General features: G+C 38.9%; 3 protein-coding genes and 1 pseudogene across 5 annotated transcripts; all 4 read left to right on the plus strand.

The window, feature by feature from the left end:
• Positions 1-95: 95 nt before the first annotated feature.
• LOC135589179 (11 kDa late embryogenesis abundant protein-like) lies at positions 96-751 on the plus strand. The gene is made up of 2 exons (XM_065081469.1): positions 96-219; positions 288-751. The coding sequence occupies exons 1-2, from the start codon at positions 112-114 to the stop codon at positions 537-539; spliced, it is 360 nt and encodes a 119-aa protein (XP_064937541.1). The 5' UTR covers positions 96-111; the 3' UTR covers positions 540-751.
• A 1,834-nt stretch (positions 752-2,585) lies between these two features.
• On the plus strand, positions 2,586-5,418 carry LOC135588275 (alpha-galactosidase 1-like). The gene is made up of 15 exons (XM_065080331.1): positions 2,586-2,727; positions 2,802-2,860; positions 2,948-3,004; positions 3,095-3,129; positions 3,253-3,350; positions 3,441-3,516; positions 3,594-3,652; positions 3,729-3,794; positions 3,886-3,969; positions 4,057-4,121; positions 4,196-4,278; positions 4,365-4,455; positions 4,531-4,580; positions 4,667-4,807; positions 4,900-5,418. The coding sequence occupies exons 1-15, from the start codon at positions 2,591-2,593 to the stop codon at positions 5,017-5,019; spliced, it is 1,221 nt and encodes a 406-aa protein (XP_064936403.1). The 5' UTR covers positions 2,586-2,590; the 3' UTR covers positions 5,020-5,418.
• A 1,397-nt stretch (positions 5,419-6,815) lies between these two features.
• On the plus strand, positions 6,816-11,940 carry LOC103996267 (uncharacterized). 3 transcript variants are annotated; one of them, XM_065080332.1, is made up of 4 exons: positions 6,816-7,335; positions 7,492-8,113; positions 8,976-10,086; positions 11,834-11,940. In XM_065080332.1, the coding sequence occupies exons 1-3, from the start codon at positions 6,989-6,991 to the stop codon at positions 10,035-10,037; spliced, it is 2,031 nt and encodes a 676-aa protein (XP_064936404.1). In that variant the 5' UTR covers positions 6,816-6,988; the 3' UTR covers positions 10,038-10,086; positions 11,834-11,940. The 3 variants fall into 3 exon arrangements, with proteins under 3 accessions (XP_064936404.1, XP_009415428.2, XP_009415429.2); XM_009417153.3 differs by lacking the exon at positions 11,834-11,940 and having other exon boundaries at positions 8,976-10,288; XM_009417154.3 differs by lacking the exon at positions 11,834-11,940 and having other exon boundaries at positions 7,117-7,335; positions 7,508-8,113; positions 8,976-10,288.
• On the plus strand, positions 11,878-16,473 carry LOC135588276 (uncharacterized; annotated as a pseudogene).
• The last annotated feature ends 377 nt before the right edge of the window (positions 16,474-16,850 follow it).

Consider the following 16,850-nt stretch of genomic DNA (forward strand, 5'->3'; position numbering starts at 1 on the left):
GTGGCAAACTTATCCGTCGCGCTGCGTCCTCCCCACGCCTACATAAAGCTTCGCCGTTTCATGGTGTCCGTCGGTCGCAAGCACAAGTTGCACGCTGAACACTGTAGCAGGATGCAAAGCGGGAAGAGAGTGGTGGAGTCTGCTAAAGACACGGCGGGGAACATCACCGCCTCCACCAAGGCCGGCATGGAGAAGACCACAGCCTCCGTCGAGGAAAAGGTTGTGGATATTATTTCGATGAATGCTATGGACGAATGACTTGAGGTTTTGTATCTGTCGTCTTGCAGGTGGAGAAGATGAGGGCCAGGGACCCGGAAGAGAAGGCGGAGGCAGCGCGGCGGAAGGAGGAGAGGAAGTACGAGGCGGAGGCCGAGAAGGAGGCAGCGAAAGAGCGGCACGCGGCAGAAAGGGAGGATGTGAGGGCTGGTGGAGCTGCAGGCGGCGTTGTGGCTCGCTACCCGGCTGGCCAAACTCCGGTGGCATCCGGCGGCCACGCCCATGCTGGTGGTCGTGGCTCCACCACGGGCCCCGTATTCTGACCGATTTAAACATGTAGATATATCGCATAGAGCCAAATAGATGATGCCTTTGTATACCGGCATCGTTACGTACTTGTCAGTCATAGTTTGTCGTCCGTAAGATTGTGTGGTCTGATTCCCGACAGGATTGCATCAAATGAAACCAACACGGGAGACTGGGAAAAAAGAACGAGGTGTCGACATCTTCTCGTAAAGACATCGTTTATATTAAATGGTAATTTATTTTATTAGAAAGAATAGAAGTTAAGAAGAATTATTAAAAAGATTTCATTGAAGAAATTTTATTATAGAAATTTAAATATATTAATATTTTTTTTTCTTATTTATAAGGAAAGATTTTTTTAACAGAATAAAAGATTTTTTTTAATAGAGTAGAGAGGTTTTTTCATATAGTTGGAAAATGCGATGGGCTATAGTAGAGGAGGATGATGATAATATATTCTCAAAATATCGATGAGATTATGATAATTTTATCTTAATGATATTTATATTATTTTATAATTTAAAAAAAATATTTTTTATTACTGATAGAATCATGCTGGAGAAAAAGTTATACGGATGCAACATTAGAGAAAAAGGTGTAATAGAGGAGGACGATAATAATATATTCTTAAATTATCGAGATCATGGTAATCTTATCTCAATGATATTTATATTTTTTTATAATTTAAAAAATATAATTTTTATTATTGATAAAATTATGATAATATAATATTATAATTTTTATAATTTAAGATTATAATAATATAATATTAAAATATTAAGGAGATTATGATAAATTATATCATGATTTATAATCCTTTGATCATGATCATAATTTTTTATTATTCTAACTCATTCTAAAGATATTTTTGGTATCGATATAGCTCACCCTAAGACGTCATAAATTAACAGTATCGATAAATATGACTCACTAAATTTTTATTAATAATAATTATAATTATATATATATATATAAACTATAAAACTATAATAATTATATAATTTATTCCAAAAATAATTATAAAAAATATTTATTAAATTATTTTATAATTTAGAAATCATTTTGAGATTTAATCTTTATCATTGATATAATCAAAATAATATTTTATAATTTAAATTATAATAATATATTCTGAGATCGTGATAATCTTATCTCAATTATAACTATATTATTTCATAATTTAAAAAATATTTTTTTATTATTGATTGAATCACGATAATATATTATTATAAATTTTATAATTTAAGATTATGATAATATAATATTAATATATTAAAACGATCGTGATAAATCATGATATAATTTATCATAATCATAATCTTAATATTATATTCATATTATATTATCATAATCTTAAATTATAAAATTTATAATAATATATTATCATGATTCTATCAATAATAAAAAATATATTTTTTAAATTACACTACTCACCCTAAAACGCTATGAATTAACGGTACCGATGATTATCACTCATTAAATTTTTATTGATAATGATTATAAATTTATATGTACAAATAATAATTATAAAAATATTTATTAAATTATTTTATAATTTCAAAAATTATTTTGAGATATAATCTTTATTATTGATAGAATCAAGATAATATTTTGTAATTTAAAATTATAATAATATATTCTTAAAATATGAGATCATGATAATCTTATCTCATTGAAATCTATATTATTTCATAATTTAAAAAAATATATTCTTTATTATTGATAGAATCATGATAATATATTATTATAAATTTTAAAATTATAAAAATATAATAATTATATAATTTATTTTAAAAATAATTATAAAAATAATTATTAAATTATTTCATAATTTCGTAAATCTTTTTGAGATCTAATCTTTATTATTGATATAATCAAGATAATATTTTATAATTTAAAATTATAATAATATATTCTCAAAATATCTATGAGATCGTGATAATCTTATCGATATCTTTCCTAACAGAAAATCTCTATCAATACTAACGGAAAGGGTGTCTTTGACGGCTATAAAGCTCTCTAAGACTTAAGGTATTAAAAAGTACCGGAAGTATCATTGAGGAATAAGATGGAGAAGCAAATTGGTTTGGTGATGTTCGCGGTGGTGATGTTGTGTAGCCAATGTTTGATTGGCGTCGAAGCAAGACCGGTCGTCGAGCGTCGGAATTTGCTTGCGAATGGGCTTGGGATGACTCCTCCCATGGGGTATGTTTTTTTTTTTCTCTTATTTGATAGATTTATATAAATTTTTCTGATCATAAGATGTACTTTAAGAGCAGTTGGAACACTTGGAATCACTTTTATTGTGATATCAACGAGACTATAATTAGAGAATCAGGTACAAATATATTGATTTATTTTTTCTAATAAAAAATAAGTAGATCGGTTTATGATATGTTAGTGATGTTCTGTTTCGATGTTATAGCGGATGCATTGGTGTCCACCGGGCTTGCTAAACTTGGATATCGATATGTCAACATAGGTATGCCTCTCATAGCCTCACTCACAATTTTATTTTCGTTAGATTTAGAGAGAGTAAATATGATGAATTGTCTATGGCATGGACATGCAGATGATTGTTGGGCTGAGCATGATCGTGATTCAACGGTTTGTAAATGGGTTTTTATTGATTGGTTTACGAAATGATGCATAGTGCATTGATCATAAATACTTCAAGGCATTCGTTTTAGTGTTTCATCAACTCTTATGGTCATTAATGGATGCTTCCAGGGTTATATGGTGCCAAAAAGGTTGACATTTTCATCAGGAATCAAAGCTCTAGCGGATCACGGCAAGGGGCTTAAACTTGGTATTTACTCGGATGCAGGGTAAGTCTAGTGGAACAATGAATTCTGATCATCTCTTCATGATTGTCTCGATCTGTGAGTTCTTGAAATAAGACTTGTCGGGTATTGTAGGCACCGAACATGTAGCCAGACGATGCCAGGTTCGCTTGGTCATGAGCAGAAAGATGCTGAAACTTTTGCTTCATGGGTAAGCATGCGTGGTCGAATTGTTGAAGCTTTCTTTGATACTAATTAGTTTGTCGATTCTTCTTATTCTTGTACCAGGGCATTGATTACCTCAAGTACGACAACTGTAACAACGATGATTTGAAACCGATGAAGCGGTAAGGTTTTCTTTTTTTTTTCGTCTCGGTGAGATTTCGTATGTGCTATTGAAATAAAGAAGAACTGTCGATGTAGGTATCCTGAGATGACCCGAGCTCTGATGAGAACAGGCAGACCAATTTTCCTTTCTCTGTGTGAATGGTAAAAAAAGAAAAGAATATTAGAGAATAGAAGAGCAAATAATCCTTTGCTTCTTTGTTGATCGACTATGCTCTTGTTCTTTTTTATTTAGGGGAGACATGCACCCGGCTCTTTGGGCTAACAAGTTGGGGAATAGCTGGAGAACAACTTTCGACATAAATGATTCATGGGAAAGGTACGGTTATTCATTTTCATTTCTTCTTGATGTTCCTGTGTGGCATGGTTGGCATGGCATAATGTGTGTTGTTTTTTTATGTTACAGTATGGTTTCGAGGGCAGATCAGAATGAAGTTTATGCTGAGCATGCAAGGCCCGGCGGCTGGAATGGTAAGTGACTGTATAATTAGTCGATCCCATCGTTTTCTGTGCAAGACATCTGACATGTCGGCTTATGTCTATAGATCCAGACATGCTCGAAGTTGGAAATGGTGGTATGAGTAACGATGAGTACATCGTGCACTTCAGCCTCTGGGCCGCTTCCAAGGTAGCATCTCTTTCACTTATCATCTTTCTACATGGTGAAGATTCTATTTACAGATAGCTTTACTCCAATCCAATCCATCTTTGCAGGCTCCTCTTATTATCGGGTGTGATGTAAGGAGCATGACCAAGGAAACCTTGGCTATCCTTGGCAACGAGGAAGTGATTGCTGTAAACCAAGGTAGGCATATGCGACGAGTTCGATGGGGCTCTCATGAGCATGACTTTCACATATGGTTTGTTTTTTGATGAACAGATCCTCTCGGTGTTCAAGCTAAGAAGGTGCGAATGTATGGAGATTCCGAGGTTGGTAATTGGCATTGCAAGTTTTTCTCATATTCTGCCATCCCATGAAGCACGCAAGTCCTGAGATCATGGAAGTTTGGATGTAGGTTTGGGCAGGACCTCTTTCTGGATACAGAACTGTAGTCGTTCTGTTGAACCGTTCCCCTGAATTCAGAACCATCACAGCTCAATGGGATGACATCGGTCTTCCACCAAACACGGTTGTGGAAGTCAGAGATCTTTGGAAGGTACTCCAAATGTTTTGCCGTCTTCTCCTACACATTGCAGTCACCGATTGACGGTTGTAGTTAACATGGTTGTACATTATTGGTTGCTGTAGCATGCGACACTGGAGAAGAGGTTCGTGAACGAACTGAGAGTCGGCGTGCATCACCATGCCTGCAAGATGTTCCTGTTGACGCCTCTTACACTATCAGAAGAGGATGAACCGAAAGTCTAGTCACTACTCGTAGGATGAATAAATGTATGTACAAATTCGATGCACAAATTCGATGCTTGAATTTGCTGGTATTTTAATGAAGTAGAAGGTTCGTAGGATAATAAATTCATGTACAAATTTGATGTTTGAATTTGTTGGTATTTTAATGAAATTGAGAACTTTTTTTATTCATGACTTTTCCCTCAAGAAATCACATATTGTGACATTTCTTTTCATGTGCGTGAGCTACGGTTCTGATCGGGGATCAACTTTAACGTTCGAAGATCACACGACGAGCGAGTTGTGAGGATTCCATCCCATCCTCGCATTGTCGCGACAACCCCCATCTTCTATCTGCAACAAAACGCTAGGGTTTGGGCTTCCGAGAAGTCATCCCATCATCATAGTGTGGTCACCGTAGCGAGAATTCCCTAATAAATTCATAGAAGATGGTTAAGAACAATAAATTCATGGAAGATGGGTAAGAACATTTTTTGTTCCTTAATAAATTTTTCTTGACTATTGCTTCCACATAAGTTACATAAGGTGAAATTAATATTGATAAAAAATAATATTATGAAATTATTTTTTAATTTTAATTTAGTATTTTTTTATTTAATAGCATTTGCAGTATTTGAGAAAAAAATAAAATTAAATAATTTTCTTTTTTTAAATATAAAGATCTTAATTTTTAAAAATATAAAGATTAAAATATTAAAAATAACTAATAATAAAAAAATATAATTAGTCCGTTTTAGAAGCCCTAATCTGATATAGCTAATAAACACCGCACCAGGAGTATCCTCACGCAGAGAAGGCGGAGGCGGGGCGGCGGAAGGAGGAGAGGAAGTACGAGGCGGAGGCTGAGAAGGAGGCAGCGAAAGAGCGGCACGCGGCAGAAAGGGAGGATGTGAGGGCTGGTGGAGCTGCAGGCGGCGGTGTGGCTGGCCACCCGGCTGGCCAAACTCCGGTGGCATCCGGCGGCCACCCCCATGCTGGTGGTCGTGGCTCCACCACGGGCCCCGGCTTCTGACCGAGTTAAACCTGTAGATTTATCGCATAGAGCCAAATAGATGATGCCTTTGTGTACCGGCATCGTACGTGCTTGTAAGTCTTTAGTTTGTCGACCGTAAGATCGTGTGGTCTGATTCCCGGCAGGATTGCATCAAATGAAACGAATACGGGAGACTGGGAATAAAGAACAAGGTGTCGACATCTTCTCGTAAAGACTTGTCGTTTATATTAAATGGTAGTCCATTTGTTTTATGCTGAGGTTGGTACGAATGGTGGAGAAGTAAAAGAGTACTTTGGTTTGGCGACAACTACGGGGTTAGATCGTCCACTGGACAATATGCCGACCATCATATGCGATTGCTTAATTTTCAGCATGTATTCCCTAATAAATTCATGGAAGACGGGCGAGAACATTTTTTGTTCCTAATCCGCAATCGGGCTCGACATCGATGGTAACCGGCCAGGCCCAATTATTCTTAGTGGGTACAGGACCACACGTCGTGTGGGTCCTGAACGTGTTGGGTATGCAATAGATATATCGGTGAAAACACGCGTCATTGTTGCTGGGTGGGTATTGGTGGGCACGGAGATTTCATGGTCGACAAAGGTCAGGTGATCTGATGGGAGAAAAGTAGATATCCACGATCAACGGCCAGAAAGACGAATCCAAGGATCGAACGATCGGAGCTCACAAAACTATTTTAATTCGTGGATAGCGCTAGTTCGACAAAGTCACGGGGTAGCATTGTCACTTCGCAAAGCACTCACTATAAAAGTGTTCCGAATCGATCCATCGCATTACGGTTCACCCATGAGAGAAGAATAAAACAAAAGAAAGGGGGCAAAGCGTAAGAAAAAGAAAAAGGAAATTAAAAAGGCACCTAAACGGAGGAGGACCAAATACCAAACGGAGGGTGAAACCCTAGGCAACCGCGATGGCAGCGGCGTAGCGAGCGGGGTTGAGGAGGAGGGGGGTATGGCGAGATCTTCTGACCTGGAGGAGAGGGAGATCTGGGGGACGTGGGAGGAGCTCCTCCTTGCCTGCGCCGTCAACCGCCATGGCACCCGGCGCTGGGACTTCGTCGCCATCGAAATCCAGTCCCGCACCCCCGCCTCTCACCTCATCACCCCCCACGGCTGCCGCCAGCGATACCGTGACCTCCAGCGCCGCTTCAGCGCCGGCGCCGTCAACGGCAGCGGCGACGATGACGGCGGCGAGGACGATCCCCATCCGCCGGCCGACGTCCCATGGCTCGAGGAGCTCCGGAGGCTCCGTGTCGCGGAGCTCCGCCGCGAAGTCCAACGTTACGATCTATCGATCGGGTAATTAATCGTTAATATCATCTATATCTATATAAGCGTCGTATTTTGTTTGGCTAGGTTTCTTTACCTCCTTTTTTGCCCTTGAATAAAGATCAGACGGTCCCGATTGCTGGATCGTGAATATATTTAGTATTTTTTTTAAATTATATTTTTTAGATCTTTGCAACTGAAGGTGAAAAGGCTACAAGATGAGCGGGAGCGGAGCGCACGGGATGCGGAGTCCGGCGATGGGAAGCCGGTTGTGGATGCAAAGAAGGGGGGCGGTGCGCCGGGATCCACGCCGGAGAGCCTCTCCGGAAACCGGATCTCCTCCGGCGGGGACTCCGGCCCCTCGTGCGAGCAGTCCAACTCCACCGACCCGAAGCAGAAAGCCGGCGAGGACTGCAGGGAGCCTGAGGAAGAGGCAGCGTTTGCCGGAGGCGGTAGCGACGCGGCCGAGCCATCCACCGGCGGTGACGAAAAGGCGGCGGAGGGTTCGTACGACAGCAGCACGGGGAGCCCGGCGGCCCGGACGCAAGCGATGGGCGAGTCGATCGCCGAGTCGAAGGAATTCGAGGAGGGGGAGAAGGAGAGCAGCGACGTGCAGAGCTCGGTAAGCCTCTCGCGGCGGCGGGGCACGGCGATTATCGGTGGCGGCGGGGTCGAGGAGCCGGAGGCGGAGGAGGCGTCGATCATGAGCGGGGTGGTGGCCGCGGCATCACAGCCGTTGGTTTCCCTCCTCGAGATCATCCGGTCGCACAAATACGGGTCCGTCTTCGAGCGGCGGCTCGAGAGCCAGGTTTCCTATTCTTCCCAATTTGCATATCTCGCGTTTTTTTCATGTATCTCATCGACATCATCCTTAAAATTCTGATCGACTTGTGCTCGGAACCAAAATGATAGGTCTCGTAGAAACTCGTGCGTGGCTACGGTGGGGCTTTTTTGACCGTTGGATGTGATATGCTCGACTCGTTGGAAAACGTGTATAAGTTCGCCTCTCCACCGTCGGATCGACGGAATGGAGTGCAAAAGTGAACCCGAAAAGGCAAGAGTAATTGTATCCGTGAGTCGTAGATCCAACGGTGGCAAGCCCCCGACGAGCCTTTCATCGTTTTCCCTGCGAAACAGTCTTGTCATCTTGTGGTGATAAAGACACGCAGTTTATTCGTTTCTCGGAAACGGCTGCACGAGATATAAAAAGTAATATAAAGTGACAATTAATATATATAGTTAAAAATATACAATTAATAGTTCTTTTCGGACACCCCGAAATCGATAAATTAATAAACTATGTGACTATTAATTCGAGACTTTTCGCTTCGATATTTAGTTGACAGTCTGAAGAATAGCAACTTCTATATTAGCTAATTTTCTGTTAATTTTACTTTGAGCTGTTTGAACTTTGGTTATAATTGTGTTGCTTACCAGATTACAGATTGGGTAGATAACTTTATTTATTTGTCGACGTCGCACGTTGGACGTAGCAAATGACCTGTCAGTTGTAACTGCCACGTCAAGTCTGTCGTTTCAAGATTGTCTTCTAGATAAGCAATTATTAACGTTAGTATTCTTCATTGGCGTCTTAGACCATATAAAGTAACTCGGCTTTTTTAAAAGAATTATTTACTCTTTTTTGTCTGACCAGTTGTTTCTATGCGTAGGAAAGCGTGAGATACCGAAGCATCGTACGGCAACACGTGGACCTGGAGATGGTGCGAGCCAAGCTGGACGCTGTAGAGCCCGGGCGCTCTTACGCGACTTCGGAGTTCTTCTGGGATCTGCTGTTGCTCTGTGGTAACACCACCGTCTTCTACCCCAAAGACTCCCCCGAGTTCGCCGCCGCCGTTCATCTTCGACGGCTCGTGACCAAGGAAATGGCTACCACTGTTCTGACGCCGACGGAACCCACGCCGCAGCCTCCCCCTCCCCCTCCTGAGCCCAAACCAACCGCCTCGAAATCCGAGACCGAACCGGACCTCTCCAGTGGCCTAGTTGATAAACCGAACTCCTCGCCGCTGCTAATTGCCTGCCGCAAGCGCAGCTCCACGTCGAACAAGCCAGCTGTGGCGGCAGTGGAGAAGGAAGAGAAATCTGATCCTGCGAGAATTGAGTCGGACAACGAGGAGAAGAGCCTCCCGAAGAAGACTACCAAGGAAAGGTCCGTTCGTTCTGGGAGAACCAGAGGCTGGCGGACCAGCAAGGTCCGGGGCGGTAACGGGGAAGGAAGCCCGGCAGCGAAAAGGTCCAACGTTGCTCCCTCTCCGTGCCTCAAGTCCAAACCGGTGGAGAATGTGGCGGCCGTCGGGGAGGCGGCGAAGCCAGACAAGAACACGGGCGGTGGTGCTGCCACTTGTGCAGCTTCTACAGCGAAAAAGCAAGGCTCCACGGGCTTCTTGAAACGTATGAAGCGGAATCCGAAAGGAGCGGTCGAGGAAATGCCGAAGAGATCGTCGGGAGGAGTCAGCGGCGGCGGCGGCGGAAGCGGAAGAGGTACGGAGCAGAAGAAAGAGGCAAAAGGTGGCGCTCGAAAGGAGCAGGGCTCCCGTCAGGCGAGTACTGGAGGAGGTGGCAGCGGTGGTTCGGGGAAGAAGGTGGCCGAGACGAGCGGTGGCTCGGCGAAGCGGGGCGTGGGGAGGCCACCAAAGAGGGCGAGGGAGGAGGCAGAGATTGCAGCGCCTTCCAAGGCTCCGGCGTCAGCTTCGAGGAAGCGACGGCGGATGTGAAGTGGGTCCTGTGACTGTGGCGTTGGCACGGATAACCAAGCGGATGCCTGTAACGTATCGTTTGGACGTTAATTTAACCGTTTCAGATGTTGTTAGGACACAAGCTCTTTTTCTTTTTCTTTTTCTTTCTTGATATCATTTCTCGATTTTAAATTTTTCCAACGCTGGACTACAAAATTTACTTTTAACCTTGTTTAAATATGTATAAGTAACTTAAAAGGGTTCAGTCAACACACCTTTTTCAATCTTTACTTCGGAAGAGAAGACTCGCTTTCTTTCAAATCCATTTTGGTTATATATATATATATATATATATATATATATATATATATGATGATATTTTAGTCAGTTCAATATGATTCGGGCATGTATATCTTTAGAACTGTCTCGCAGAGCAAAGTCTAATAGATCTTTCGATTCGTTCCTATCCACATTTAAGTTAGTCTAAAGATGAATAAATTAAAATATTAAAAAAATATATAATCTCGATTATTATATAAAAGATTGTTTATTTTTGGACTGATGTCCACATAGGAAATCATGAGACATCAAACACCTTATATATATTCTCTATTTTGATAGAAAAATATATATTTTATATTACTTTCAAATGGAAAACTATTATAGGCTATGGTCTTTTATATATATATATATATATATATATAGTTATAGTTATTGGCAATCTATACAAGGAAGTATCTCATCTCATCTATGGTCTCGTATTCTCTTCTCTTCTCCCTGTCTTCTTGTGTCTCTGCTCATCTATTAGCTTTGCTTGGGTATTGGATCATGGCAGGGGTCTAATACTCTGGTCTCTCTGGATCCCTCTCTCCTCTTTCAAATCACATTCCCTTTTCCGTCGAATTTGACTTCTCGTTCTGTTTTCTAAGGAATCATTCTTTGACAAGTAAATCTTCGAGTTTGTGTTGGGCAGAACCACCAAAATCCGATCTTTTTGATGCCTCCTTCCTCCACTTCTTGTTCACTCATCAGATGCCAGAGGTTAGTGGTCAAGACCTGATGTTTGTACAAGGTTAGTTTCAAGATTTCTTCACACCAAAAATGTCATTTTTGTTTCTCTTTCAGGGATTTGTATTCTAATTACTGTGTGTTTTTTCTACTTGTATTTGATGTTAGACAGGATCTTTTCAGTTAATGATCACCAGAACCTTTAAAAGGATATGCCATGCTTCATTGTTGAAAGTTCCTTTTCCCCCCCTTTTCTTTCTTTTTTATCTTCCATATATCATAGAAGTGCTTCTTGGTAGGGTTCGTTAGGAAGTGTGTTCTTATTTTCAGATGTAAATTTTGGTGAAGTTGCCAAGGATTTGTCTTCCCAAAAGAGAAATGTTTCTTTTTCCTTGATTCTTCGATATCTTTCAACCATTTGTAATGCTTTGTTTACTTTCTTTTCTGATAACCATGGATAGAATTTCCCTTTTTTTGACTATTTCTATTCTTTATCTTGAAACTTTTGAGGTCAATCTTTAGTTCCTCTAAGGTTGCTTCATACATCAGATCTTTGATTTTATTTTTTTCATTTTTTTGGCTATTACGTGTTAGTGTTTTACATTATACCATTTTGAAGCTTCAGATGATATTTCAATGCTTGATCTGAATATTTTTTAGCAAGACCTTGTATTAGTCACTTTCCTCAACCTTAGTTCAATATTCCATTTGTTTTTCTTGCTGGATGTTGTAGCATAACACCATTGCAAATAATAGATAAATATAAAACTGTGATGACTTAAGCTGACTGTCCCTTAGTCTGACTTCTTTTTTGTTTCTCTTTACAGTGCAAATGATTGCCTGAGTAATTTCAGTTGCCGGTTTGGGGCTGATGGGTAGAGGCAGAGGAAAGGGGAGGAAATTTGGCTGTGGTCACTTCTAGTGAGGATCCAGGGAGTGGCAATGAAGAGATGCTCCCTGCATATAAGAGGAGAGGAAGGCCTCACGAGCCTTTGAAGGATGACATTGAGGAAGACGTTACTGAAAAGACTGAAGAAGGAGATGATGTTGTGAAGCTTGATGCACCAAACAAAAAGCTTGAAGGCTTAACAGTGGCATATGGGAAGAAGAGGAGATATTCAAAAGCAAAACAGAAATCTGACATGGTCATGGAGGAAAATGGTTCTGGGTTGAAATCCAAAAATGGTGATTCAACTAGATCTAGTTGTTTCCGGTATAATGGGAGCCAGCGGAAGAGCAAGCCTCGTCGAGCTGCCAAAGCAGGAGTAGAGTGCAAGTGAGAATGTTCAACCAATTTTACTGAATTCTTGTATAATTCCTTTGCTAAATGTCGCTGATGGATGAGATACTTGATATTTCACTCATTTTGTTTTGTCACTTGTTTTTTTTTTCAAGTATTGTTGTGTTCATGAATTAACTAGAGACTAGACATACAATATTTCTTTCATGGTGACAGAGATGGTAAGAGACTAGCTTAATTTTAATTTCCATTCATTGAGAATTCTGAGCACAAAATTTTCTTGTTTTCTATTTTTATTTTTTTTACCTTGCATTATTCTCATTTAGGACACTTTTCATCCTTGGTTATTTGCATGACATTTTCTGTAATCCTTGAATGTTAGATGTCAAATGGAGGACTCTTATATGTCTTCAGATTTTATAACTTTTCTATTGTAACTCAACTTATTTCCAAAAATTTTATTTGCTGATGTTTCTGGAAATTTGTGTTCCAGTAATTCCCAATCAAGTTTGTACTGTTAGATGTCAACTGGAGGACTCTTATATGTTAGCAGATTTTATAACTTTTCTATTGTGCTCAACTTATTGCCAAAAATTCTATTTGCTGTATGTTTCTGGAAATTTGTGTTCCACTAACTACTAATCAAGTTTATACTGGGATGTATATTATTGTATGTTCATTTCTCTGGCAGTGGTACTTGCTTTGAAGATGCCTTATGTAATCTTCCGGTATTTCCTGCTAGTGTCATTTTGTACACTGCTAGAAGTGCATGGTTTGTTGTGTATTTGTGCTTTTGTACGGTGCATATATTTGTTTGTACATTGCTAGTGTACATGGATTCATGTGTTTAGCTTGCTTCTTTGCTATGCATATGCTATGTCATGTATTGTACTCTTTGTTCAGTAGTTTGTCATTTTGTCTATTGCATTCAATTGGCATGTTAGCTTTCAGGATTTGTCTCAGTAAACATTTATATTGGTTCACTCATGACTGACCATGTTACATATAGAAATGGAGAACCCATGGAATAATAATCAAGGCAATAGTTTTTCTTTTCCTCCACAAAATACCATTCATCATTCATTTTCTTTAGTAGGTGGTGCACCCCACAACCCTTTGATTTATTCGTGAGTTATACAACATATTTGAGGACAACTTGTTGTTTACTTCAACTTTTATCTATTCTCTTCTTAGCTTTCTGCAATCTCATTACATATATTTTGTGTCTGAATTTCTTAAATTAAGAATTTTGATTCCATAGGATGGGTTGTTCAATTCAGCATTTGTTATAATGATTAGCTGGGAGGAAATTTTTATTAGAATACATTCATTAAAGTGCTGAATATTAGCAAGACGCTTTGAAAATTTCAGCACTTTATTTGATGTGTGTTTCAGTTCATGGTAATCATCGAATTGTAGATGCATAAGATAATATTTGTGTTTTTTTTCAAATATAACAATTAAGAAAAATCCATTAGCCATAGTTCGAATATAAGATCAAGAGAAAGTGATCTCATGGTGGTGTCATTTAGATGCAAGTGAGATACTGGGCAGAGTAGGCACTGCATTACATCATAAAACAATGTATTTATTTTGTGTCCCGTGTCATATTGCATCCTGTGTCATAGTACACCATTTTCAATAAATAGTCCTCTCTTAAGGCAAATCTTCTGCCACTTCTTCTGAACCATTTTACCGTTCATCAGAAATTTTTTTATTATATATTCAGATTTACAGTCTCTTTTTCAAATTAAATATGTCAGTCATGTTGTAATAGAGCCCTCTGATAAATTTTAATTCAGATAATATTTTTGTTCTTTTAATTTTGTATTAAATAAATTGGAGATTATGATAGAAGAAACTCTTATAGAAAATCTTGCACTATGTGAAGAAACTCTTTAGCGGCATTATGTTCTCAAGTTCTTCCATTTTCTTCATTTTCAATATTTCTTTCAATTGCCTACATACTGAAGTATGGCACACACTCTGCATATCCACTGTTTGATCTAACATTCTATCGATCACTGTCTTCTCATCTTGTTTGGTTGGATGGCAGTGCTTAGATGAGAACTTACATAGGATTGCATCCTCCTGCATACAGCGCTGCCAGAGCAGCATGATCGATATCCTTATTGTACCACTTCTACCCCACTGATTGCCAACCCTAACAAAGAAAGCCCTTATCATTTGTTTTGTCTTAGAACTATAACCTTTTTGTTCACGGGCAGACAATCTCCTGATTCATTTATTATGATACGAATCTCAATTGGTGTGCCAAATGTAACTTGAGATTGAAAATGTCTAATAGTTTATGGCATGGAATATCAATCAATACCAAGCCATGAGACATTTTTCAATCAGGTTACATGGGAATGAAAACGATAGGATTCCCACTAAACTAAGATAAAGCAGCTGTGCAGGATGGTCATCGAAAAGGTTTCACAGAAAACAAAAGTGAGTATTCTGTTCAATGTTCTCTAAGCTTGATGATTGTAATTATGCTCTGCAACCAACATCTACACTATCATTCATTTGGTTTAACATTTAATTATCTTTATTAGTAGTTTCCATGTGTCTTTTTGCACTCGACGTCTTCATCTCCAGACAGCTTATTTTTTATGCCACATGCCAGGAGCTGTATTTTTCATCCTAACTTTCTATGCGTATTATTTTGCAGAATCCCATGTGTTCAATGCTTATATCTCAGCCTCCTGTTTAGTTGGTGAAGTTTGGTTCTCAAAGTTGATATCTCAAATCCCTGTGGTTTCATGCATGTGTTTGATATATTTGTGTGTGAATTAGAGGCCAACAATAAAGCTCAGGAATTGTTGGTCCATTTTGCATGTGATTCATTTGAGGATGTTCCGTTTTATTGAAAGCCAAATCATCCAGTTTGTATAACACCATTCCTAAGTTAATCCAAGTTGACCCCTGATTTGTATTTTTCTTCTTTCTACTGCCATACAAGCCAATTCTAGTTTATCTATCTTTGTTTGGGTTGGATTAATAAATAACTGATGAATAGCATGTATCATCCTGAATTATATAGGTAAGGTATGATAACTGTTACCAAGGATGTATAGGTGTATTTGAGTTAGATTAAGTCAATTTCAGGTTGCATTTTGGGTCTGCCTGCATCAAGGCAAAAGTTAATTTAATTTAAGTTTTTACAGCACTTACAGGATCTAAATTCCCTGTCCATGGCCCAATCCAGCATGATGATTAAGTCAGAGAGATTGCATTAAAGCCAAATCATGTTGCCCTCCCAGTTCCTATCATTATTGCTTTCCACAGCAGGCATCTCTGACAAATCCACATGGATTTGATCAAGTATGGCCCTCATAGATTCACTATGATACGCAAATTGGCTTGATTTGTAAAAGATAAAGCATAAATGATGGAAACCCCTCATGGAACTCATTTCGGGTAGGTCACTCACATTATTGTCTATTGATCAGGTAGAGAGCATTTCTTGGCAACAAAGTCTTTCAGATACTTTGTACCTCCTTTTGAATATTCTTGTTACTTGCTACTAGTAATTATGTTGGTTACAGAGCCTGTAGACTATGGATGGACCCATCAGATTCTGCCTTGGTCACAAAGGTCAAGCACTGCCAGAGACAAGGTGGAAAATGCAGAGACTGCACTCAGAGCATTCCAATTCATGACTCTCTTTCATCAGACATATTATATGACATTTATATTGTTCTCTATTTGCATTTGAATTTTATTCACTGATTCAACTCCATTTTTCTTTTGTCATTCACACCATAGGCTTTTAAGAATTTGTTCCATTGGAGATGTGCAGATAGAGTGATAGAGAGGGAGATATCATGCAGTGCAAGGGTGTCGGTCCACAACTGAAAGTTGCTCAGTAAGTGCTGCTAAACACTATCATGGAGGCTGCTGTCCTTTTCTTTATTCGATATTGTCTGACAGTTGCCTTTTTTTAATAACCATATTAGTCCAGAAAATCTTAGTGAATTGTATATTAATTTTCAGGTCTTATGCTGCATCTCCCAGTTGGATCCATTGCATATTTTGTGCAATAATAGAAGAAACTATCTGATCACATATGGAAGCTTCAACCTGAGTCTTGCCTAAAGTAAATTGTTATCTGTTGATCGAATCTAACGAGGCTTTGCTTTTTATTTCCCGTGAATCTAGTCCTTTTCTTTTATTTTTCTTTGAGGGAACTGTTTCATAAATATATTAATTTATTTGTTATGTTGGTTCTGCAACAAATTGATTGTTTTTCACTTTTGCCTTAGCAAGGAGCAGAAAGAATGGATTTCTAGACCAATATATTGTTGAAGTAGATAAAAAGAAAAGATAGAGATATCACAGGTAAAATATTTTATGTTTAACTTAAAAATATTTTATAATTTTAAAAACTCTTTATGTTTTATGATCTAACAGTAGTTTATATAGTTCCCATAGTATATTACATTTATTATATTTAATATGAATCACTTTTTTCCAAGAGATTTTTTCGAGAACCAATAATTAATTTGGTTTATCCTTTTATAGACCTTTAATATATTTTACCTCTTGATACAATGAATATCTTTATGATATTTTGATAATTTTAATTCCAATATTAT

This window comes from Musa acuminata, chromosome BXJ1-8 (assembly GCF_036884655.1).
Source record: "Musa acuminata AAA Group cultivar baxijiao chromosome BXJ1-8, Cavendish_Baxijiao_AAA, whole genome shotgun sequence".
NCBI classification, from domain to species: Eukaryota; Viridiplantae; Streptophyta; class Magnoliopsida; order Zingiberales; family Musaceae; genus Musa; species Musa acuminata.

What these genes read in the sequence shown, in the direction of transcription:
- LOC135588275 (XM_065080331.1), top strand. Translation starts at nt 2,591, where the DNA reads ATGGAGAAGCAAATTGGTTTGGTGATGTTCGCGGTGGTGATGTTGTGT. An exon ending in AGCATGATCGTGATTCAACG is followed by an intron (nt 3,130 to 3,252) that starts GTTTGTAAATGG and finishes GGATGCTTCCAG; the next exon opens with GGTTATATGGTGCCAAAAAG. An exon ending in TTCCTTTCTCTGTGTGAATG is followed by an intron (nt 3,795 to 3,885) that starts GTAAAAAAAGAA and finishes TTTTTTATTTAG; the next exon opens with GGGAGACATGCACCCGGCTC.
- LOC103996267 (XM_065080332.1), top strand. Translation starts at nt 6,989, where the DNA reads ATGGCGAGATCTTCTGACCTGGAGGAGAGGGAGATCTGGGGGACGTGG. An exon ending in CGTTACGATCTATCGATCGG is followed by an intron (nt 7,336 to 7,491) that starts GTAATTAATCGT and finishes TATATTTTTTAG; the next exon opens with ATCTTTGCAACTGAAGGTGA. An exon ending in AGCGGCGGCTCGAGAGCCAG is followed by an intron (nt 8,114 to 8,975) that starts GTTTCCTATTCT and finishes TTCTATGCGTAG; the next exon opens with GAAAGCGTGAGATACCGAAG.
- LOC135589179 (XM_065081469.1), top strand. Translation starts at nt 112, where the DNA reads ATGCAAAGCGGGAAGAGAGTGGTGGAGTCTGCTAAAGACACGGCGGGG. An exon ending in CAGCCTCCGTCGAGGAAAAG is followed by an intron (nt 220 to 287) that starts GTTGTGGATATT and finishes GTCGTCTTGCAG; the next exon opens with GTGGAGAAGATGAGGGCCAG.